The 26,478-nt window shown below is 45.3% G+C and overlaps 1 protein-coding gene across 1 annotated transcript in view; it reads right to left on the bottom strand.

Annotated features, from left to right (window-relative positions):
• LOC124041504 (cadherin-23-like) overlaps nt 1-26,478 on the bottom strand; it is a 640,482-nt gene that overhangs the window by 54,273 nt on the left and 559,731 nt on the right. The window contains 8 exon segments of the mRNA XM_046359178.1: nt 12,715-12,831; nt 13,068-13,526; nt 14,768-14,971; nt 15,141-15,266; nt 15,558-15,660; nt 15,923-16,030; nt 16,444-16,653; nt 16,910-17,043. Coding sequence (XP_046215134.1) covers nt 12,715-12,831; nt 13,068-13,526; nt 14,768-14,971; nt 15,141-15,266; nt 15,558-15,660; nt 15,923-16,030; nt 16,444-16,653; nt 16,910-17,043 — 1,461 coding nt within the window.

The following is a 26,478-nucleotide window of genomic DNA, read 5'->3' as shown; positions in this document are numbered from 1 at the left end:
TGTCTGGACCAGGTTTCAGCTGCTGCGCAACGCTCGCATCCTTCCTCCCATAGATGGCCTGCCTGTAAAAGCACCACCTGGACTGGACACAGCTAGACAAACGATATTTTTGACAAGATCAGGGAGTTTTGCAACAAAGAGGCTATGGACATCACATGCCCTGCACCAAAGTCAAGGGCAGGACAGAAACAGGCTCTCCGAATATAGATTCCCTTGTTCATGCGTGGTTTGGACGGACCAGTCATCAGCACTATCTGCAGTGCCTCTATTCACATGACTCTCTCCTAGCACTACGTTGTTGCTACTATTTTTCTTTTATCCTGCTGTTCAGCCACTTTACCTCTGATTGTATGCATATAACTACCGTGTCTATCACTGATATCGTTATTGATATTTTTGTTGTACGTATTGTAGATTTTATTTATATTGACACTGTTTCTGATATTGCTACTATGCAAGTAACCATTTGGCTGTACCGTTTACACCTTCCGCCCACAACCATAAAGGCTCTCCAGAGGGTAGTGAGGCCTGCGCAACGCATCACTGGGGGTAAACTACCTGCCCTCCAGGACACCTAAACCACCCGATGTCACAGGAAGGCCAAAAAGATCATAAAGGACAACAAGCAACCGAGCCACTGCCTGTTCACCCCGCTATCATCCAGAATGCAAGGTCAGTACAGGTGCATCAAAGCTGAGACCGAGAGACTGAAAAACAGCTTCTATCTCAAGGCCATCAGACTGTTAAACAGCCATCACTAACATTGCATGGCTGCTGCCAACATACTGACTCAAAGCCACTTCAATAATGGAAAGATTGATGTAATAAATGTATCACTAGCCACTTTAAACAATGCCACTTCATATAATGTTTACATAACCTACATTACTCATCTCAGCGGCAGGGTAGCCTAGTGGTTAGAGCGTTGGACTAGTAACCGTAAGGTTGCAAGTTCAAACCCCCGAGCTGACAAGGTACAATCTGTCGTTCTGCCCCTGAACAGGCAGTTAACCCAAATAAGAATTTGTTCTTAACTGACTTGCCTAGTTAAATAAAGGTAAAATAAAAAAATATGTATATACTGTACTCTATACCATCCACTGCATCTTGCCTATGCCGTTCTATACCATCACTCATTCATATATATATATATATGAATATATATATATTTTTTTTTTTTATGTACAAATTCTTATTCATTCCTTTACACTTGTGTTATACACAAGTTGTTGTGAAATTGTTAGGTTAGATTACTCGTTGGATATTACTGCATTGTCGGAACTAGAAGCACAAGCATTTCGCTACACTCGCATTAACATCTACTAACCATGTGTATGTGACAAATAAAATTAGATTTGATTTAGAGACCATGCACTTAGCAAGACTTAGCAAAATATTGATATGTGTGGCCGTAACATGATTTTGTGACATACCACAACAATATCGTGTAACCGTATTAAGTGTCCACCACATAAATATATGGAGCACGCATCTGTTTATGTATAGTACAGTGCCTTGTAAAAGTATTCATCCCCCTTGGTGTTTTTCCTATTTTGTTGCATTACAACCTGTAACTTAAATGTATTTTTATTTGGATGTCATGTAATTGACATACACAACATAGTCCAAGTTTTGGAGAAGTACAGATCGGGGTTGAGTTATAAAAAAATATCCAAAGCTTTGATTATCCACAGAGCACCATTATAAAAAAAAAAATATGGCACCATAACAAACACGCCAAGAGAGGGCCACCCACCAAAACTCACAGACCAGGCAAGGAGGGCATTTAAACAGAGAGGCAACGAAAATACTAAAGATAACCCTGAAGGAGCTGAAAAGCTCCACAGCGGAGATTGGAGTATCGGTCCATAGGACCACTTTAAGCCGTGCACTCCACAGAGCTGGCCTTTACGGAAGAGTGGCCAGAAAAAGGCCATGCTTAAAGAAAACATAAGCAAGCACATTTGGCGTTCATCAAAAGGCATGTTGGAGACTCCCCAAACATATGGAAGAAGGTATTCTGGTCAGATGAGACTAAAATTGAGCTTTTTGACCATAATGGAAAACGCTATGTCTGGCGCAAACCCAACACCTCCCATTACCCCGAGAACACCATCCCCACAGTGAAGCATGGTGGTGGCAGCATCATGCTGTGAGGATGTTTTTCATCGGCAGGGACTGGGGAACTGGTCAGAATTGAAGGAATGATGGATTGAGGTAAATACAGGTAAATTCTTGTGGGAATGACTCAATCCAACTGAGAATCTGTGGTATGACTTAAAGAGTGCTGTACACCAGCGGAACCCATCCAACTTGAAGGAGCTGGAGCAGTTTTGCTTTGAAGAATGGGGAAAAAACCCAGTGGTGCTGAAATGATTTATACTTTTACTCAAGTATGACAATGTAGTACTTTTTCCACCACTGGATGTGGCTGGGGGTTATATGATTTATTTCCCATGACCCATCAATTTAGACAAGTGTGTCTGGGTGTCATCTAATATCTATAACATATTTTTATCGGGACACTTTCTGTTTACCTGGAATTGTTCCTCACTGTAGGCTACTACAACTTTTAGTTAATCTTTACTACACTACTCAGTGTTTAGCACATGACCTCAAATATGAATCCTTAAAGAGATGGGTGGGTCTGGCTTAATAGGGTGTGGACAATGCTGAAAGGGTGTAGAAAAAGGAGAGCTCTCCAGTAGGTACCAAAAATATTCAAAGGCCCTTTTCTCAAAAGTGAGTTTAAAAGTTTAATCAACTTTCAAAGCAGAATTACTTTCCCATTGTTCCTCAAAAATGCAATGTATGATATACCATTTGTTAGCTCTGAGTCTCTACTATTATCCAACGTAAAAAAAATAAATCAGATTTTGCTACATAAGACCGATTTGAGCTGGTCAGTCACATATATGGAAATACTTTAGTACCAAAAAAGGGGTTAAACAAGGTTAAAAAAAACAACACTCCTGAGCATGCTTAAATCTCTCAGATATAGGACAGATACTTCAAAACATACTTCTAATCTATCTGTTTTTCATGTATGTTTCTACGGGCTAATAGCATTAAGGCCAAATTCAATGTTTCATCCATTTGTTTTTTACTTTATACTTAGAGGGGTCCTAAAACTAAAAATCAAATAGCTAAATGATTCTTGGTATGACTATGGCTGAGGCGGTCACAAAATGTTGTCAGCCGGTGATTGTCAAGCAAATAACTTTCAGTCTCACAGTAATTGACCGTTAATTGACGTAAACACATTTAGCATCTCCTGGCTTCCTCACCTAGCCTACAAGCCACTGATGCAGACCTTTGGAACATATTAACTCAGGAAAAAAATAAACGTCCCTGTCTTTAATAGATAATTCGTAAAAATCCAAATAACTTCACAGATCTTAATCTAACAACAATGTTTCCCATTGTCATGATGTTGGCCTGTTGGGGGAGTTTTATGACCCCCATAAATACCTTTCCCCTTTTCTCTCTCTCTACTTTTTAGAGTTGACTCTTATAAAGCCTTTGTAACATAGAGTCTGGTAACATCAAAAGGTGGGAAACGGAACCATATTTCGGTAATCCAACCAGTTGAAAATATGAGTTCGTACTTAATGAATATGATCCCAGATCATTTGTTGTCTGAGACATACATTACTACTAATGGACAGGATGACAAACTGTATCTTGGAAAGTCTACACATTCTAGTTATCAGATTCACATGGAATTGTTGTGCAATTTAAATGTTTAAATATGAAACTCTTTGTGAAAAGATTAAATCTAATTTTAGCTTCTAAAGGGGAGAATTGGTTGTCATAGAGTAAACTCTGCTCACTCAGAGGACCCGCCCAAGTGAACTATGAAACACGCCCTTCTCTTCACCACTATATAAACCTGTTGCCGAAAATTCTAATTTCTGTTCCGAGGACGTGAGGACGACGGTCCTACGTTAAAAGGGCTCAGATAATAACCTAACGAAATTAGCATCGTGTTCAATGTGAAGGTGACGATCGACACACTGAAAGGATTAATTTTGACTATACCAGCCAGAATATAGCACAAGCTTAAAGTATGGCAACTTGGCATGAACTTTGAACTCTTATTCAATCCAGAAGTGATTACCTCCTAGCTGTTGAGTTAGCAGCAGCCGCTGTAAACGTGGGCAAGGAAAGGACGGATGACGTATCCCGTCTAACACAGACAACGATACTACAACGTATCCTGTTTCCCACCAGAGACATTCTTCAGAGGACAGGAGATCCATGCTGGACAACCCGGCCTTCCATCTACGACCAATCTACCGGAGCATAGCTCAGAGTAAATATTTATTTCATTTTCCTTTTTCAAATGGGCGGTTATTTAGAATGCATAAGATACTGTATTTACGATAGCATAGCTGCCTACGGCCCGATAGAGACACAACATATTTTTGTTCTTCAGTCTTCCCTCTCTTTCATTAAAAACCCAACCCCCCTTCTTCGTGTAACCAGTCACCATATCTGTTCCGCCCGCTAGGGATGTTTTCCTTTATGACATAATTTGTAATCAATGTATGATCCGTTCTGTGTAGATGTAAATCTGATAACAACAACAGCCCGAGTTTACACCAGGAACACACAATCCCTCCATCAGTGCTCAGACTGTCCGCAATAGGCTGAGAGAGGCTAGAATGAGGGCTTGTAGGCCTGTTGCAAGGCAGGTCCTCACCAGACATCACTGGCAAGAACGTCGCCTATGGGCACAAACCCACCGTCGCTGGACAAGACAGGACTGGCAAAAAGTGCTCTTCACTGACAAGTTGCGGTTTTGTCTCACCAGGGGTGATCGTCGGATTCGCGTTTATCGTCGAAAGAATAAGCGTTACACCGTACACTGGAGTGGGATCGATTTGGAGGTGGACTGGGGCGGTGTGTCACAGCATCATCGGACTGACCTTGTTGTCATTGCAGGCAATCTCAACGCTGTGCGTTACAGGGAAGACATACTTCTCCCTCATGTGGTACCCTTCCTGCAGGCTAATCCTGACATGACCCTCCAGCATGACAATGCCACCAGCCATACTGCTCGTTCTGTAAGCGATTTCCTGCAAGACAGGAATGTCAGTGTTCTGCCATGGCCAGCGAAGAGTCCGGATTTCAATCCCATTGAGCACGTCTGGGACCTGTTGGATCGGACGGTGAGGGCTAGGTCCATTCCCCCCAGAAATGTCTGGGAACTTGCAGGTGCCTTGTTGGAAGAGTGGGGTAACATCTCACAGCAAGAACTGGTAAATGTGGTGCAGTCCATGAGAGGAGATGCACTGCAGTACTTAATGCAGCTGGTGGCCACACCAGATACTGACTGTTACTTTTGATTTTGACCCCCACTTTGTTCAGGGACACATTATTCTATTTCTGTTGGTCACATTATCCAAGATAATTGTGTTGTTTAGGTTTAGAGTGTGTAGTGTTAGAGTGATTATCTTAATTTACCGAGGTTAGCTAGCCAGCTATTTGTCGTCCTTAACGTAGGAGACTCTGCTAGCTAGCCAACGCTAGCCAACGTCTTCTGAATAGAACTCAACAACCCGGTCGCATTCACAGGTAGTATCACATTTTCACTTCATTTCATTACAGTACAACGGTTTGATTTGTTTGATCGTAGCTAGCTACATAGCTAGCTACATAGCCGTCTTTGTATCAAAGATAATTGTGTAGTCTAGAGCGATTTTCTAGGTTCGCTCGCCAGCTATTGTCGTTCTTTTAACGCAACGTAACGTAAACAACACTGCTAGCTAGCCAGCTAGCCCCCGAATAGCAACACTGCAGAAACTATTACACTCAACGGAACGACTTGATTAGTGTAGTGTCAACAACGCACCCACTGCCAGCTGGCCTACTTCAGCAGTACTGTATCATTTTAATCATTTTAGTCAATAAGATTCTTGCTACGTAGCTTAACTTTCTGAACATTCGAGACGTGTAGTCCACTTGTCATTCCAATCTCCTTTGCATTAGCGTAGCCTCTTCTGTAGCCTGTCAACTATGTGTCTGTTTATCCCTGTTCTCTCCTCTCTGCACAGACCATACAAACGCTCCACACCGCGTGGCCGCGGCCACCCTACTCTGGTGGTCCCAGCGCGCACGACCCACGTGGAGTTCCAGGTCTCCGGTAGCCTCTGGAACTGCCAATCTGCGGTCAACAAGGCAGAGTTCATCTCAGCCTATGCCTCCCTCCAGTCCCTCGACTTCTTGGCACTGACGGAAACATGGATCACCACAGACAACACTGCTACTCCTACTGCTCTCTCTTCGTCCGCCCACGTGTTCTCGCAAACCCCGAGAGCTTCTGGTCAGTGGGGTGGTGGCACCGGGATCCTCATCTCTCCCAAGTGGTCATTCTCTCTTTCTCCCCTTACCCATCTGTCTATCGCCTCCTTTGAATTCCATGCTGTCACAGTTACTAGCCCTTTCAAGCTTAACATCCTTATCATTTATCGCCCTCCAGGTTCCCTCGGAGAGTTCATCAATGAGCTTGATGCCTTGATAAGCTCCTTTCCTGAGGACGGCTCACCTCTCACAGTTCTGGGCGACTTTAACCTCCCCACGTCTACCTTTGACTCTTTCCTCTCTGCCTCCTTCTTTCCATTCCTCTCCTCTTTTGACCTCACCCTCTCACCTCCCCCCCCTACTCACAAGGCAGGCAATACGCTCGACCTCATCTTTACTAGATGCTGTTCTTCCACTAACCTCATTGCAACTCCCCTCCAAGTCTCCGACCACTACCTTGTATCCTTTTCCCTCTCGCTCTCATCCAACACCTCCCACACTGCCCCTACTCGGATGGTATCGCGCCGTCCCAACCTTCGCTCTCTCTCCCCCGCTACTCTCTCCTCTTCCATCCTATCATCTCTTCCCTCCGCTCAAACCTTCTCCCACCTATCTCCTGATTCTGCCTCCTCAACCCTCCTCTCCTCCCTCTCTGCATCCCTTGACTCTCTATGTCCCCTATCCTCCAGGCCGGCTCGGTCCTCCCCTCCCGCTCCGTGGCTCGATGACTCATTGCGAGCTCACAGAACAGGGCTCCGGGCAGCCGAGCGGAAATGGAGGAAAACTCGCCTCCCTGCGGACCTGGCATCCTTTCACTCCCTCCTCTCTACATTTTCCTCCTCTGTCTCTGCTGCTAAAGCCACTTTCTACCACGCTAAATTCCAAGCATCTGCCTCTAACCCTAGGAAGCTCTTTGCCACCTTCTCCTCCCTCCTGAATCCTCCTCCCCCCCCTCCTCCCTCTCTGCAGATGACTTCATCAACCATTTTGAAAAGAAGGTCAACGACATCCGATCCTCGTTTGCTAAGTCAAACGACACCGCTGGTTCTGCTCACACTGCCCTACCCTGTGCTCTGACCTCTTTCTCCCCTCTCTCTCCAGATGAAATCTCGCGTCTTGTGACGGCCGGCCGCCCAACAACCTGCCCGCTTGACCCTATCCCCTCCTCTCTTTTCCAGACCATTTCCGGAGACCTTCTCCCTTACCTCACCTCGCTCATCAACTCATCCCTGACCGCTGGCTACGTCCCTTCCGTCTTCAAGAGAGCGAGAGTTGCACCCCTTCTGAAAAAACCTACACTCGATCCCTCCGATGTCAACAATTACAGACCAGTATCCCTTCTTTCTTTTCTCTCAAACTCTTGAACGTGCCGTCCTTGGCCAGCTCTCCCGCTATCTCTCTCTGAATGACCTTCTTGATCCAAATCAGTCAGGTTTCAAGACTAGTCATTCAACTGAGACTGCTCTCCTCTGTATCACGGAGGCGCTCCGCACTGCTAAAGCTAACTCTCTCTCCTCTGCTCTCATCCTTCTAGATCTATCGGCTGCCTTCGATACTGTGAACCATCAGATCCTCCTCTCCACCCTCTCCGAGTTGGGCATCTCCGGCGCGGCCCACGCTTGGATTGCGTCCTACCTGACAGGTCGCTCCTACCAGGTGGCGTGGCGAGAATCTGTCTCCTCACCACGCGCTCTCACCACTGGTGTCCCCCAGGGCTCTGTTCTTGGCCCTCTCCTATTCTCGCTATACACCAAGTCACTTGGCTCTGTCATAACCTCACATGGTCTCTCTTATCATTGCTATGCAGACGACACACAATTAATCTTCTCCTTTCCCCCTTCTGATGACCAGGTGGCGAATCGCATCTCTGCATGTCTGGCAGACATATCAGTGTGGATGACGGATCACCACCTCAAGCTGAACCTCGGCAAGACGGAGCTGCTCTTCCTCCCGGGGAAGGACTGCCCGTTCCATGATCTCGCCTTCACGGTTGACAACTCCATTGTGTCCTCCTCCCAGAGCGCCAAGAACCTTGGCGTGATCCTGGACAACACCCTGTCGTTCTCAACCAACATCAAGGCGGTGGCCCGTTCCTGTAGGTTCATGCTCTACAACATCCGCAGAGTACGACCCTGCCTCACACAGGAAGCGGCGCAGGTCCTAATCCAGGCACTTGTCATCTCCCGTCTGGATTACTGCAACTCGCTGTTGGCTGGGCTCCCTGCCTGTGCCATTAAACCCCTTCAACTCATCCAGAACGCCACAGCCCGTCTGGTGTTCAACCTTCCCAAGTTCTCTCACGTCACCCCGCTCCTCCGTTCTCTCCACTGGCTTCCAGTTGAAGCTCGCATCCGCTACAAGACCATGGTGCTTGCCTACGGAGCTGTGAGGGGAACGGCACCTCAGTACCTCCAGGCTCTGATCAGGCCCTACACCCAAACAAGGGCACTGCGTTCATCCACCTCTGGCCTGCTCGCCTCCCTACCACTGAGGAAGTACAGCTCCCGCTCAGCCCAGTCAAAACTGTTCGCTGCCCTGGCCCCCAATGGTGGAACAAACTCCCTCACGACGCCAGGACAGCGGAGTCAATCACCACCTTCCGGAGACACCTGAAACCCCACCTCTTTAAGGAATACCTAGGATAGGATAAGTAATCCCTCTCACCCCCCCTTAAGATTTAGATGCACTATTGTAAAGTGACTGTTCCACTGGATGTCATAAGGTGAATGCACCAATTTGTAAGTCGCTCTGGATAAGAGCGTCTGCTAAATGACTTAAATGTAAATGTAAATGTAAATGTAAATGTAAACATGTCTGTTGAACTTGTTCAGTTTATGTCTCAGTTGTTGAATCTTGTTATGTTCATACAAATATTTACGTATGTTAAGGATGCTGAAAATAAACGCAGTTGACAGTGAGAGGATGTATCTTTTTTTGCTGAGTTTATATTTTAAAAAGTCTAATAAATCCATGTAATATAGCCAATACTTTCACAATAAATAAATGTTTTATTTTAGGCAGGTCTACAGAAACATGATTCGAAGAAAATGTAGTCTATTTCAGAAGAACAGAATAACAAACTGAGTTGTCCTTATTTTAGGTCATGATCTGGCTATGCCAAATGGCTGTGGGTTACACTAGTTCATTTAGCAGAGAAGATGTGCTTAGAATTCCGTGGCATTATTTTATATTATGAATAATACAATCGAACAATGCTGAAAAAAATACAAGGCATATTTTCTCCAAATGATGAGCGAGTTCGCATATGCGGCTATTCTGTGTTGAGTGGATAACAAATAAATAAGAACTCCTATATGCTTCATTTAGTGTTATTAATGTAACTTTAGTTGTTCGACAAACATTGGGCTACATGTTTTGTAATACATTGTAAGTCTGCATGAGCTCTGCTTTGTTTGTTTTGCGCAGGCTGTACACACCTTATCAGTCTCTCAATCACAATTTGACAAGAAATTGATAATGCCTAGAATTTCATGGCGGCATCTCCTTCGTGTGGCCTTAATGCACACTAAAAAAATGTTTTACGCAATGTGGGTGACGCAACAAATCAGAACATTTAGCTTTAAATGTTGATAAACTATTAGGATATTTCTTCCCATTATTAGCACAGCAATGCGCACAAGGAATTAGGCTAGAAGCTAAAATGTTCCATTAGCGGGAAAACTCCATTAGCAACAATTATAAAGTTGAAATGTATCTTCCCCAAACTTGAAACGCAGCCGCTGGTTTATGTATGCCAGTTAGGCTCCACACTCCTTGTAAAGTGGATTAATGATCTTACTTTGAAGAAGTTATTTGGCCACTTCACTTGCGATACCAACCTTATCAAAACATATAGGCGTATGGAATAGGCTACATGAGGTATGCGACTATGATTCATAAAAGGTCGCGCAAAAAAAGGCATTGTTTCTTGCCTTATGCTGGGCATCATTCACAAGTGAAAAATGATCACCCATCAGACTATTCTTGATTTAATCTTGTCTTTACATATACTAAATAATATGTGTGAAATTTGTTTTGATTTAGAATGTAACATTATCATGCAGATGTCTCGAAACAGGGGCATAGGAAAAAATACATGTCATATACAGTCGGAAGTTCACATACACCTTTGCCAAATACATTTAAACTCCTTTTTTCACAATTCCTGACATTTAATCCTAGTAAAAATTCCCTGTCTTATGTCAGTTAGGATCACCACTTTATTTTAAGAATGTGTAATGTCAGAATAATAGCAGAGAGAATAATTTATTTCAGATATAATTTCTTTCATCACATTCCCAGTGGGTCAGAAGTTTACATACACTCAATTAGTATTTGGTAGCATTGCCTTTAAATTGTTTAACTTGGGTCAAATGTTTTGTGAAGCCTTCCACAAGCTTCCCTCAATAAGTTGGGTGAATTTTGGCCCATTCCTCCTGACAGAGCTGGTGTAACTGAGTCAGGTTTGTAAGGCCTCCTTGCTAGCACACGCTTTTTCAGATCTGCCCACAAATCTTCTATAGGATTGAGGTCAGGGCTTTGTGATGGCCACTCCAATACCTTGACTTTGTTGTCCTTAAGCCATTTTGCCACAATTTTCAAAGTATAATTGGGGTAATTGTCCATTTGGAAGACCCATTTGCGACCAATCTTTAACTTCCTGACTGAATTTTTCTCCCTCATGATGTCATCTATTTTGTGAAGTGCACCAGTCCCTAATGCAGCAAAGCACCCCCACAACATGATGCTGCACTCCCGTGCTTCACGGTTGTGATGGTGTTCTTTGGCTTGCAAGCCTCCCCCTTTTCCCTTCAAACAGTTCTATTTTTGTTTCATCTGACCAGAGGACATTTCTCCAAAAAGTATGATCTTTGTACCCATGCGCAGTTGCAAACCGTAGTCTGTCTTTTTTATGGTGGTTTTGGAGCAGAGGCTTCTTCCTTACTGAGCAGCCTTTCAGGTTATGTCGATATAGAACTTGTTTCACTGTGGATATAGATACTTTTGTACCTGTTTCCTCCAGCATCTTCACAAAGTCTGTTGCTGCTGTTTGTTTTAGATTCCGTCTCTCACATTTGAAGTGTACCTATATTAAAAATTCCAGACCTCTACATTCTTTGTAAGTTGGAAAACCTGCAAAACCGGCAGTGTATCAAATACTTGTTCTCCCCACTGTAGGTTGGATGGGCTGAAGGAAGCTGTGGGTTGGGATGTGGAATTGGAGACAAGTGGGAGTGGAGTTGCTGGGCGGGGATAGAATGATGGTCAAAGATAAAAGTAAAAAAATAAAGTCAAAATAAAAAGTATGTTTGAATAACACCGAGGGGCAGTGTTGTAACAGCTAATGACTGTTTGCCTGAGGATTATGCCGCACAGGTGTTTGTACACATGCATATACACAGACTCTCATTCAAGTAAGAGTCTTGGGGGTGGGGTCTCGGATAGTTGAAGGGCAGCTCTTGGGAAACTGAGGGGTGATCTTAGAGGGCTGGTGGCCTGGCGGTTGGGAGCTTGGTCTGGTGGCTGATGGGTCGCTGGTTCGGGTCCCCGTTTTTCACCTTGTGGGAGATCTGTCGACGTGCCCTTGAGCAGGGCGTTGACCCTGGTTGCTTCTGCAGATCGCTCTGGATGGGAGTCTGTTAGATGAGTGAATGTGATGTAGATGGTGAGCGGCTTCACTGCAAGTAGATTGTATGTTTTATAGACTCATTGTATGATAAACCGAGAGCAAATGGCAGCTAAAGAGCTGAACCACAGATCTCAGCGATATACTACGGAAAGTAACTTTGATTGTAAACTACATCAAACTACATCCACTGTGCACACGCCTGTTCGCAAAGTTATCTGGAGATATGGAATCAGAGCATGATAATGTTCTATTTCACACCGAGGCTTGGTGGTTATCGTGGGTGAATGTTGCAAAGATTTTTCGCATTGAGAGAGGAACTGTTGTCAATCACAATGGATGTATAAAAAAACAGCATCAAACCCACCCATCTCATCAGTGGTGGTGAGATAAAATACATTATGCCAGACTAATTTGCAATTGACTGTCATAGCCCCACATTAAAATTATGTGTAATACTGTTAATGTTTTTCAATTGACTGCCATAGCCCAAAATAAAGATGTTAACATGAATTACATAATTACTTAATTACATAATTGTTTTCACATGGTTGGGGTCAAGAGACCAAAAAAGTTTGGGAAGCATTGCTTTCAACCTATTTTGAGCGGATTGTAGTGATTGTGGTTTGTGTGTATGCTTGTTTTTAGCATGAGCTGCACTAAAACATTTCCTAACAACTTCTGTTGGTTTAACAAAGTGCTGAATCTTGAGGGACATATAGGGCCACAAAATGGTGATAAAACAACAAACAAAAGTAGGGTGATTTTAGATGACGCCTCACCATTAGGTACGCTGACTGACATGTCGATGACATCACTGGCGTTGTCATGCACCGACACAAGGATCTCAAATGTGGCCACCAGCTCTCTGTTGAGTGGGTTATGCACAAACACAGCACCTGTGGGAACACACACACATACACACACACACACATACAGGTCACATGTACACACAATTATCACACACAAACAGGCTCACATACATGCACATGTACATACACACTCCCGCACGCACGCACATACACACACTTACTTATACTGCATAAACATATTTACACAACATCCACAGAATCTGACAGGCAACTAAGTAAAGTAAAATACTAAACATTATCTACTGTGTATGTTGACTACTAACCCGTGTGGAAATCGATGCCGAAAGACTCTTGCAGCCCATCTACAGGGTTATTCCCATCATCCTTGGCCTCCACAGAGATGATGTAATATTCCAGCCGGGGTCGTAGGTCATGATCCTCGGCGGCGAGTGTAGCCACCACTACGCCTGGCGGTGTAGACTCGTTTACATTGATAGTCGTCACGGGTTCAATGAAACGCGGTCGTGAGTCGTTGACATCATCCAGGATGACCGACAGGGTGGCAGTGCCCGACAACGAGGGCGTGCCGCGGTCTGTAGCCAAGATGACCAGGCGGTAGGAACCGCGCTCCTCACGGTCGAGGATGGCGTTGCCCACCAGAATGGCGCCGGACAGGGAGTCGACTATGAAGCGGTCCTGCGCGCCACTTTCCAGCCGGTAGAGCAGCCAGGCGTTAGAGCCTGAATCAGCATCACTAGCAGACAGCTGGGTCACCACCACACCTAAAACAGAGAGAGAGGAAACAGGACACAGGGGTAAGGATAGAACACAAGGGGCAGGTTTCCCAGACATAGATTAAGCCTAGTCCTGCACAAAAAAAATATGTTTAATGGAGAAACTCCATTGAAATGTATTTTTTGTCCAGAACTAGGCTTAAAGGGGAAATTTGCAATTCAAAAAATAAAAAAGCTGTCACTCCGCCACTGTCTTGGTACACAGCTCAGTTTTTCACAATTCCTGACATTTAATCCTGATACAAATTCCCTGTTTTAGGTCAGTTAGGATCACCACTTTATTTTAAGAATGTGAAACATCAGAATAATAGTAGAGAGAATGATTTATTTCAGATTTGATTTCTGTCATCACTGTCATGTTTTGTCTTAGATTGTCTTGTCATTTTGCTTTTCCCTCTGTTCATTTTCCCCCTGCTGGTCTTTTTAGGTTCGTTCCCCTTTTTCTCTCTCCCTTCCTCTCTCTCTTCTCTCTATCGTTCCGTTCCTGCTCCCAGCTGTTCCTATTCCCCTAATCAATCATTTAGTCTTCCCACACCTGTTCCCTATCTTTCCCCCTGATTAGAGTCCCTATTTCTCCCCTTGTTTTCCGTTTCTGCCCTGTCGGATCCTTGTCTATTGTTCACCGTGCTGTGTCTGTGTATCGCCCTGTCGTGTCGTGTTTCCCTCAGATGCTGCGTGGTGAGCAGGTGTCTGAGTCTGCTACGTTCAAGTGCCTTCCCGAGGCAACCTGCAGTTCTTGATCGAGTCTCCAGTCTGTTCTCGTCATTACGAGTGGAATTATGCCTTTTGATTGTAGATGTACTTTACTGGATTAAAGACTGTTTTCGCCAAGTCGCTTTTGGGTCCTCATTCACCTGCATAACAATCACATTCCCAGTGGGTCAGAAGTTTACATACACTCAATTAACATTTGGCACAGTCAACTTAGTGTATGTAAACTTCTCACCCACTGGAATTGTGATACAGTGAATTATAAGTATAATAATCTGTCTGTAAACAATTGTTGGAAAAATTACTTGTGGCATGCACAAAGTAGATGTCCTAACCGACTTGCCAAAACTATAGTTTGTTAACAATACATTTGTTGAATGGTTGAAAAACAAGATTTAATGACTTCAACCTAAGTGTATGTAAACTTCCGACTTCAACTGTATACACGCATAAATGCATGAATTGAGTCACACAGACATAAGACACAGACACATCCATCCACACCAACACACGCTCACCAGTGGGGCTGTTCTCAGGAAGGTGCACAGTTAGGCTGGGGGGGTTGAAGACAGGAGGGTTGTCGTTCTGATCCAGGATTGTCACAGTGAGGGGTACACTGCTGTTGAGCCCCCACACATCCTCCCCCACCAGGAACAGCTCCACCCGAGGCTCCACAAACATCTCGCGGTCCAACAGCGCCCCCTGTTGCACACGCACCACACCTGCAAGGGGGAACAAGGGAGAGGTACAGGCAGTGGCTTCATTGGTGATGACTTCAAAGGTGTTCTAATTAATTGCATGTGTGTATTGTTGTGAGTGAGAGTGTGTGCATGTGTTTGAGTGTGCATGCATTAGAGGAGTGTGATTGAGTGATCAATATGTGTGTGTGACCTGTATCAGAGTCCACAGTGAAGAGGTCCTGTCTTGTTCCCAGCAGATGGTACCTGACCACAGCGTTGGGCCCAATGTCTTTGTCCTCAGCCAACACTGGTCCGTTCAACATTGACACAGCACTGCCTAAGAGAGGGAGAGATGGAGAAAGGAAGATGTGCGTGAAGGCAGAAGGGGAGAGGACAGTTAAATGCAAGAGTTGAAGAGGGAAAAGCAAGAAAGATTGATGAAAGAGGGAAAGATTGAGATTGGGGAGAGAGTGGGAAGAGAGAGAAAAATTAGTGATAGAAATAGAGGAAAGCAGAGATAGGTAGTGGGTGCCAAGTTAGGGACAGAGGTAGCGGAGGAATTATACATTATCAATTGAAACAAACAGATACACAGACCGACATAAAAACACACCAGTGAGGTTGTTACCTGTGGGGGAGTTCTCAGTGATCTCAGCCCGGTAGCTGGTCTGTGTGAATATGGGCCTGTTGTCATTCTCATCCAAAACTGTGATCACCAGCACTTCTGAGTCCTGGAGAGAGGAATGGATGGCGGGGGACGGTGACAGATTGGGTAGGGAGGGACGGGTGGATAGGGAAGGGAAAGAGGGAGGGGCAAAGAAGAAGGTGCGAAATGTTCTCAATAAAAAAACAAATAGCTGTAATTTCATACAATATTTGAAGGTTGAGTGTCATTGAATAATGCCGTCAATGTAGAGCTGGGCAGTATGGTAAAAATCAATACTTGAAAATACAGAGTATCAACAACATTGCATTCTTTGTGTGTGGCAGTACCCGGCGAGCGATGCGGGAGTTCTCAGGGTTGTCTTTGACTGTAATGGCCAGTCTGTACTCTGCCACCCTCTCTCTGTCCAGAGGCCTGTTCACCTGCACCACCCCTGTCTGAGAGAGAGAGAGAGAGAGAGAGAGAGAGAGAGAGAGAGAGAGAGAGAGAGAGAGAGAGAGAGAGAGAGAGAGAGAGAGAGAGAGAGAGAGAGAGAGAGAGAGAGAGAGAGAGAGAGAGAGAGATGATAGAAATTACTCATCAATTACGCCAGTATACCCTTCCCTTTTCAATTACTTTCTATCTATTTCTCGGTCTACATTTCTCTACCTCTCCTCTATCTGTTCTACCCCTTTACTCTCCGTAACCCTTCTTCTTTTATCCACATTTTTCCTTTTTCCCTCTATCCCTTCTCACCCTCTCTCTCTCCTTTTCTTCCCTCACACCATCTGTCCCCCTCCATCCCCTCCTTTCCTCCCCCTCCATCCCCTCCTTCCCTCCCCCTTCATCCCCTCCTTTCCCTCCCTCTCACAGTGTCATTGATGTAGAAGGCGCCATAGCGGTTTCCAGCAGTAATGTTGTAGGTGAGTAGGGCGTTGCGTCCACTGTCTACATCCTGCGCTCTGACCCTGGCCACCGAGGTGTAGACGGACGCCCCCTCGCTCACACTGGTGTTATGGGGCAGGTTGAGCAGCACGGGGTCATTGTCATTGATGTCCAGAACATGGACACCCACCACCACCTGGGAGATGAAGGTGACACAAGACAGGGTGGCACTTAGTCTTTCTAAGTGTGTGTGTGTGTGTGTGTGTGTGTGTGTGTGTGTGTGTGTGTGTGTGTGTGTGTGTGTGTGTGTGTGTGTGTGTGTGTGTGTGTGTGTGTGTGTGTGTGTGTGTGTGTGTGTGTGTGTGTATGGTCACATGTGTTGTGTACATTGAAGTGTCTGAGCATGTTAGCAGGAAGCACCACAAAATCAGTGCATGTCTGTGCGAACACACCATGCTGCTGCGTGGTGGTTTGCCCAGGTCTTTTGCCATGACAGTGATGTTGTAGAAGGGTGTGGTCTCTCTGTCCAGCTCCACATCTCTCCTCACACGCAACTCTCCCTCCACTGGAGATATCACAAACTCATCTGAGAGAGTAAGAGAGAGAGAGAGAGAAAAAGAAAGAGAGAGGAGGGCATGATTAGTTGGTTACTAGCTGTATACACTGCACACACATACACACACAGACGGTAGCTCACTAGCATGCATGCACACACACACACACACAATAACCCATCCCCTCCTCCACAAAGACACACACACATACACCCACTGCAACTATGGCTGTGCCGGTCATTACATTTTCTCAACCAGTAACTGTTATGCAAATAAATAACCCAGTCAGTTACACCAGCAACCACCAGGGCCTCGTTTCCCAGAGCCTGCAGATTGTCATTAGAACCATTTTACAATGTATCTTTAATAGCTAAGCTGTTTCCCAGAACCTTCGTTAGTAATGTGCCTCTTGAAAACATTTGCACATTTAAAGCAGCCAAAGTGCATCATTAGATGTTTTGAATTTTATTCTCAGTATATATCAGCTAAACATAGAATCAAGATGTTTAGGCTAGGTATCTGTCTGACTGTGACCGCTGATAACTTTAGAACTAAGTTGACAGGAAATTGAAAGTTGCCAAAGTATTTGCAATTGTTACAAACAATTGAAAGATACCGAGATGACTGCATTAAAAGATAAGTAGACTACATTGGCATATATACTTCAATCAAATTGAAATCATATTGAGTTATATTTTGCCACTAGTCTCCTGTCAAATCTTTGGCTCAATATGTTTCATGATGTCCTAGCCTTGTCTGAATCCTGGCTTAGGAAGGCCACCAAAAATCCTGAAATTTCCATCCCTAAATATAACATTTTCCGACAAGATAGAACTGCCAAAGGGGGGGAAGTTGCAATCTGCTGCAGAGATAGCCTGCAGAGTTCTGTCATTCTATCCAGGTGTGTGCCGAAACAATTTGAGCTTATACTTCTAAAAATTCACCTTTCCAGAAATAAGTCTCTCACCGTTGCTGTTTGTTATAGACCATCTTCTGCCACCAGCTATGCCCTGGACACCATATGTGAATTGATTGCCCCCCCATCTATCTTCAGAGCTCGTACTGTTAGGTGACCTAAACTGGGACATGCTTAACACCCCGGCCGGCCTACAATCTAAGCTAGATGCCCTCAATCTCACACAAATTATCAATGAACCTACCAGGTGCTTATCCAAGATGGCGTAGAAGTCGGACATCTTGTCGTGTTGTGTCCCTTGTATATATCTTTTTTTTAAACATATTTTACTTCGCATATCTTTTAAAACATTTTGCTAAACCTCAACTTCGAAATACTCTCCTGCAACCCGCCTCACCCAATGTAGCGCGGATCTGCTTTTTTTCTAAAGTACTTATATTTACTTCGGATCCGGAACCCCTCAACTGAAGCTAGCCAGCTAACTACCAGCAAACCATTGCTAGCGGTCATCAGCTAACCTTTAGCTCGGAAAACTCTCGCCAGTTTGAACAACGCGACTCTAACCAGAGCATAACGGACCTATTTTTCATTTGATTTTTATCCCCGGATTCCCACCGCAAACGGACCATTTTCAGCTGGATCTTCACAACTAGCTAACTAGCTAACCACAACCCCGGATGATTACTCCTGGCTAGCGTTTCCATCCACTTAGCTTGAAGCTAGCCCGGCCAGAGCTCCTGTGCTACCACCGAAGCATACTCCTAGGCTACAATATCCGGACCCACGACCGGTCTATCGATGTCACCGCATGAAGAGGCATAAACAGACTCACCCCATCGCGACGTCCCCCAAAGACTAACTTTCTAGCCCTTGCTATCTGCTTGCTTGCTAATTCGGCCTGCTAACTGCTACCTTGCTCAGCCCCGGCCTACTAACTGTTAGCTTGTTAGCACAGGCCTGCTAACTGTCTGAATCACCGCGTCCCCAGCCAGCCCAACCACTTACTGGACCCATATTTACTTTCAATCTCTTTTCGATTTTTTTATTCGATTATACCTTCTGGTAACCTGTCTCACCCAATGTGATACGGAATCCCTATTATTTTTAATTTTTAGAACACATTCAAGAACCTCCAGAAGCTAACCAGCTAACTAGCTACAAGCTATTTAGTCATTGTTAGCCACTGCTAGCGGCATTACCTTCTGCACAGCCAGCCAGTTTTTTTTACCTGGATAATACTCGCCAGTCCCATCCACCGCTGCCCCCTGGACACTGATCACTTGGCTACATAGCTGATGCATGCTGGACTGTCCATTAATCACGGTACTCCATTCTGCTTGTTTATGTGTTATCTGTCGGCCCCAGCCTCACTCAGGCTCTGTGTGTAGTTAATCCGACCCTCCCTGCCTAGTCAACGCCATTTTACCTGCTGTTGTTGTGCTAGCTGATTAGCTGTTGTTGTCTCACCTACTGTTTACCTAGCTCTCCCAATTCAACACCTGTGATTACTGTATGCCTCGCTGTATGTCTCTCTCAAATGTCAATATGCCTTGTATACTGTTGTTCAGGTTAGTTATCATTGTTTTAGTTTACAATGGAGCCCCTAGTTCCACTCTTCATACCCCTGATACCTCCTTTGTCCCACCTCCCACACATGCAGTGACCTAACCCATTACAACCAGCATGTCCAGAGATACAACCTCTCTCATCATCACCCAGTGCCTGGGCTTACCTCCGCTGTACCCGCACCCCACCATACCCCAGTCTGCGCATTATGCCCTGAATATATTCTACCATGCCCAGAAATCTGCTCCTTTTACTCTCTGTCCCCAACGCTCTAGGCGACCAGTTTTGATAGCCTTTAGCCGCACACTCATACTACTCCTCCTCTGTTCCGCGGGTGATGTGGAGGTAAACCCAGGCCCTGCATGTCCCCAGGCACCCTCATTTGTTGACTTCTGTGATCGAAAAAGCCTTGGTTTCATGCATGTCAACATCAGAAGCCTCCTCCCTAAGTTTGTTTTACTCACTGCTTTAGCACACTCTGCTAACCGTGATGTCCTTGCCGTGTCTGAATCCTGGCTCAGGAAGGCCACCAAAAATTCTGAGATTTCCAATACCCAACTATAACATTTTCCGTCACGATAGAAACGCCAAAGGGGGAGGAGTTGCAGTCTACTGCAGAGATAGCCTGGAAAGTAATGTCATACTTTCCAGGTCCATAGCCAAACAGTTCAAACTACTAATTTTAAAAATGACTCTCTCCAGAAATAAGTCTCTCACTGTTGCCGCCTGCTACCGACCCCCCTCAGCTCCCAGATGTGCCCTGGACACCATTTGTGAATTGATCGCCCCACATCTAGCTTCAGAGTTTGTTCTGTTAGGTGACCTAAACTGGGATATGCTAACACCCCGGCAGTCCTACAATCTAAGCTAGATTCCCTCAATCTCACACAAATCATCAAGGAACCCACCAGGTACAACCCTAAATCTGTAAACAAGGGCACCCTCATAGATGTCATCCTGACCAACTGGCCCTCCAAATACACCTCCGCTGTCTTCAACCAGGATCTCAGCGATCACTGCCTCATTGCCTGTATCCGCTACGGAGCCGCAGTCAAACGACCACCCCTCATCACTGTCAAACGCTCCCTAAAACACTTCTGTGAGCAGGCCTCTCTAATCGACCTGGCCCGGGTATCCTGGAAGGACATTGACCTCATCCCGTCAGTTGAGGATGCCTGGTCATTCTTTAAAAGTAACTTCCTCACCATTTTAGATAAGCATGCTCCGTTCAAAAAATGCAGAACTAAGAACAGATATAGCCCTTGGTTCACTCCAGACCTGACTGCCCTCGACCAGCACAAAAACATCCGGTGGCGGACTGCAATAGCATCGAATAGTCCCCGCGATATGCAACTGTTCAGGGAAGTCAGGAACCAATACACGCAGTCAGTGAGGAAAGCTAAGGCGAGCTTCTTCAGGCAGAAATTTGCATCTTGTAGCTCCAACTCCAAAAAGTTCTGGGACACTGTGAAGTCCATGGAGAACAAGAGCACCTCCTCCCAGCTGCCCACTGCACTGAGGCTAGGTAACACGGTCACCACCGATAAATCCATCATTATCGAAAACTTCAACAAGCATTTCTCAATGGCTGGCCATGCCTTCCGCCTGGCTACTCCAACCTCGGCCAACAGCTCCGCCCCCCCCTGCAGCTACTCGCCCAAGCCTCTCCAGGTTGTCCTTAACCCAAATCCAGATAGCAGATGTTCTGAAAGAGCTGCAAAACCTGGACCCGTACAAATCAGCTGGGCTTGACAATCTAGACCCTCTATTTCTGAAACTATCCGTCGCCATTGTCGCAACCCCTATTACCAGCCTGTTCAACCTCTCATATCGTCTGAGAACCCCAAGGACTGGAAAGCTGCCGCGGTCATGCCCCTCTTCAAATGGGGAGACACCCTGGACCCAAACTGTTTACAGACCTATATCCATCCTGCCCTGCCTATCTAAGGTCTTCGAAAGCCAAGTCAACAAACAGATTCACTGACCATCTCGAATCCCACCGTACCTTCTCCGCTGTGCTATCTGGTTTCCGAGCCGGTTACGGGTGCACCCCAGCCACGCTCAAGGTACTAAACGATATCGTAACCGCCATCGATAAAAGACAGTACTGTGCAGCCGTCTTCATCGACCTTGCCAAGGCTTTCGACTCTGTCAATCAACATATTCTTATCGGCAGACTCAGTAGCCTCGGTTTTTCTGATGACTGCCTTGCCTGGTTCACCAACTACTTTGCAGACAGAGTTCAGTGTGTCAAATCGGATGGCATGCTGTCCGGTCCTCTGGCAGTCTCTATGGGGGTGCCACAGAGTTCAATTCTCGGGCCGACTTTTCTCTGTATATATCAATGATGTTGCTCTTGCTGTGGGTGATTCCCTGATCCACCTCTATGCAGACGACACCATTCTATATACTTTCAGCCCGTCCTTGGACACTGTGCTATCTAACCTCCAAACGAGCTTCAATGCCATACAACACTCCTTCCGTGGCCTCCAACTGCTCTTAAACGCTAGTAAAACCAAATGCATGCTTTTCAACCATTCGCTGCCTGCACCCGCACGCCTGACTAGCATCACCACCCTGGATGGTTCCGACCTTGAATATGTGGACATCTATAAGTACCTATGTGTCTGGCTAGACTGTAAACTCTCCTTCCAGACTCATATCAAACATCTCCAATCAAAAATCAAATCTAGATTCGGCTTTCTATTCCGCATCAAAGCCTCCTTCACTCACGCCGCCAAACTTACCCTACTAAAACTGACTAAACTGATCCTCGACTTCGGCGATGTCATCTACAAAATTGATTCCAACACTCTACTCAGCAATCTGGATGCAGTTTATCACAGTCCCATCCGTTTTGTCACTAAAGCACCTTATACCACCCACCACTGCGACCTGTATGCTCTAGTCGGCTGGCCCTCGCTACATATTCGTCGCCAGATCCACTGACTCCAGGTCATCTACAAATCCATGCTAGGTAAAGCTCCGCCTTATCTCAGTTCACTGGTCACGATGGCAACACCCACCCGTAACACGCGCTCCAACAGGTGTATCTCACTGATCATCCCTAAAGCCAACACCTCATTTGGCCGCCTTTCATTCCAGTTCTCTGCTGCCTGTGACTGGAACGAATTGCAAAAATCGCTGAAGTTGGAGACTTTTATCTCCCTCACCAACTTCAAACATCTGCTATCTGAGCAGCTAACCGATCGCTGCCGCTGTACATAGTCTATCGGTAAATAGCCCACCCATTTTTACCTACCTCAGCCCCATACTGTTTTTATTTATTTTATTTTATGCTCTTTTGCACACCAATATCTCTACCTGTACATGACCATCTGATCATTTATCACTGCAGTGTTAATCTGCAAAATTGTAAGTATTCGCCTACCTCCTCATGCCTTTTGCACACAATGTATATAGACTCAACTTTTTTCTACTGTATTATTGACTTGTTAATTGTTTACTCCATGTGTAACTCTGTGTCGTCTGTTCACACTGCTATGCTTTATCTTGGCCAGGTCGCAGTTGCAAATGAGAACTTGTTCTCAACTAGCCTACCTGGTTAAATAAAGGTGAAATAAAAAATAAAATAAAAAATAAAAAAATCCGTAAACACAGGCACCCTCATAGATATCATCCTGACACACCTGCCCTCTGCCATCTTCAACCAGGATCTCAGCGATCACTGCCTCATTGGTCAAATGACCACCCCTCATCACTGTCAAACACTCCCTAAAACACTTCAGCAAGCAGGCCTTTCTAATTGATCTTGCCCGGGATTCCTGGAAGGATATTGACCTCATTCCGTCAGTAGAGGATGCCTGGTTAATCTTTAAAAGTGCTTTCCTCACCATCTTAAATAAGCATGCCCCATTAAAAAAATGTAGAACCAGGAACAGATATAGCACATGGTTCAGCCCAAACTTGACTGCCCTTGACCAGCACAAAAAAATCCTGTGGTGTACCGCATTAGCACCGAATAGCCCCCGCGATATGTAACTTTTCAGGTTAGGAAAGCAAAGGGTAGCTTTTTCAAACAGAAATTTGCATCCTGTAGCACAAACTCCCAAAAGTTCTGGGACACTGTAAAGTCCTTGGAGAATAAGAGCACCTCCTTCCAGCTGCCCACTGCGCTGAGGCTAGGAAACACTGTCACCATCGATAAATCAATGATAATTGAGCATTTCAAAAAACATTATTTCAACGGCGGGCCATGCTCTCCACCTGGCTACCCTTACCCTGGTCAACAGCCCTGCACCCCCCGCAGCAGCCCAAGCCTCCCCCATTTCCCCTTCACCCAAATCCAGATAGCTGATGTTCTGAAAGAGTTGCAAAATCTGGATCCCTACAAATCAGCTGGGCTAGACAATCTGGATCCTCTCTGGATCCTCTCTATCTAAAAGTATCCACCGCAATTCTTGCAAACCCTATTACTAGCCTGTTCAACCTCTATTTTGTATTGTCTGAGATCCCCAAAGATTGGAAAGCTGCCGTGGTCATCCCCCTCTTCAAAGGGGGAGACACTCTAGATCCAAATCGTTAAAGACCTATATCTATTCTACCCTGCCTTTCTAAGGTCTTCGAAAGCCAAGTTAACAAACAGATCACCGACCATTTCGAATTCCACAGTACCTTCTCCGCTATGCAATCTGGTTTCAGAGCTGGTCACGGGTGCACATCAGCCACGCTCAAGGTCCTAAACAATATCATAACTGCCATCGATAAAAAAACTCAACAGCTTTGGTTCCTCAAATGACTGCCTCGTGTGGATCACCAACTACTTCTCAGACAGAGTTCAGTGTGTAAAATCGGAGGGCCTGTTGTCCTGACCTCTGGCAGTGTCTATGGGGGTGCCACGGGGTTCAATTCTTGGACCGACTCTTTTCTCTGTATATATCAATGATGTCACTCTTGCTGCTGGTGAGTCTCTGATCCACCTCTATGCAGACGACACCATTCTGTATACTTCTGGCCCTTCTTTGGACACTGTGTTAACTAACCTCCAGACAAGCTTCAATGCCATACACCTCTCGTTCCGTGGCCTCCAACTGCTCTTAAATGCAAGTAAAACTAAACACATGCTCTTCAACCGATTGCTGCCCGCACCTGACTTAGAATATGTGGACAACTACAAATACCTAGGTGTCTGGTTAGATTGTAAACTCTCCTTCCAGATTCACATTAAGCATCTCCAACCTAAAATTAAAGCCAGAATCGGCTTCCTATTTTGCAACAAAGCATCCTTAACTCATGCTGCCAAACATACCCTTGTAAAACTCACAATCCTACAGATCCTTGACTTCGGCGATGTCATTTCCATAATAGCCTCCAACACTCATATTCGCTTCATATTCATCGCCAAACCCACTGGCTCCAGGTCATCTATAAGTATTTTTTAGGTAAAGCCCGCCTTATCTCAGCTCACTGGTCACCATAGCAGCACACACCCGCAGCACGCGCTCCAGCAGGTATATTTCACTGGTTACCCCCAAAGCCAATTCCTCAATTGGTCGCCTTTCCTTCCAGTTCTCTGCTGCCAATGACTGGAACGAATTGCAAAATTTACTGAAGCTGGATACTCATATCTCCATCACTAACTTTAAGCATCAGCTGTCAGAGCAGCTCACAGATCATTGCACCTGTACATAGCCCATCTGTAAATAGCCAATCCAACTACCTCATCCCCATATTGTTAATTATTTTTGCCCCTCTGCACACCAGTATCTCAACTTGCACATCTATCACTCCAGTGTTTAAATGCTAAATTGTAATTACTTTGCCACTATGGCCTATTTATTGCCTTTACCTCCCTAATCTTACCTCATTTTCACACACTGTATATCATTTTCTTCTATTGTGGTATTGACTGTACTTTAGTGAACATTTAATTTTAAATGTGTGGCAAGATATGCGCAATGATGTGCATAATCCGTGATTTAGCGCATTATTATTGGGTAAACATAATAAACCACCTCAATTATTGCAGTCATATGTGGTAATATCTATCTAGGAGCTGATCAGTCATCAGTATTGTGGAATAATTATAATGTTAAGTTAAGATTTGATCCAATAGCAGCAATGCTTTTCTTTTAATCCTATCCGTATCGACACATGGTCTGACAATGCACATAGCGAACGTTCTCTCTACGTGCTTGTATTGGAAACACTCTTAGTTAGGTCGTAAAAACGATGCATCTGGTTGCCTACAATCATGGCAATGCTTAAAGGGCAATTCCTCCACTTTCAATCTCATTTTGATAATTTCTCTCACCAAATCAGTGTCAGACACCCCTTTCAAATGAGTGGATTCGGCTATTTCAGCCACACCCGTTGCTGACAGGTATATAAAATCCAGCACACAGCCGTGCTGTCATGCAGGTGATAGAGGACCCAAAAGTGACTTAACAGAAACAGAGTTTATTCAAGTCCAAACAGGGAATAACAGAAATCCTCTAGTCTGTAGAGGGGAATAACAAGAGAAGCGGCCACAGACTGCAGGTCGCTTCGGGTAGGCGCAGGCCGTAGTTGACAGAGACACCTGCTCACACGCAGCATCTGATGAGGGCAAAAAACACGACAGGACAGGGCGAAACACAATCACAGCACGGTGAATACTAAACAAGGAACCGACGGGACAGGAACGGAACACAAAGGAATAAATAGGGACTCTAATCAGGGGAAAGAATCGGGAACAGGTGTGGGAAGACTAAATGATGATTAGGGGAATAGGAACAGCTGGGAGCAGGAACGGAACGACAGAGAGAAGAGAGAGCGAGAGAGTGAGAGGGGAGGGGGAGAGAGAGGGATAGAAAGGGGGAAAGAACCCAATAAGACCAGCAGAGGGAAACGAACAGAATGGGGAGCACAGGGACAAGACATGATAATAAATGACAAACATGACAGTACCCCCCACTCACCGAGCGCCTCCTGGCGCACTCGAGGAGGAATCCTGGCGGCAACGGAGGAAATCATCGATGAGTGA

Source organism: Oncorhynchus gorbuscha, linkage group LG08 (genome assembly GCF_021184085.1).
Source record: "Oncorhynchus gorbuscha isolate QuinsamMale2020 ecotype Even-year linkage group LG08, OgorEven_v1.0, whole genome shotgun sequence".
In the NCBI taxonomy this organism is placed as follows: Eukaryota; Metazoa; Chordata; class Actinopteri; order Salmoniformes; family Salmonidae; genus Oncorhynchus; species Oncorhynchus gorbuscha.
This window is presented reverse-complemented; position numbering and strand designations above follow the sequence as displayed.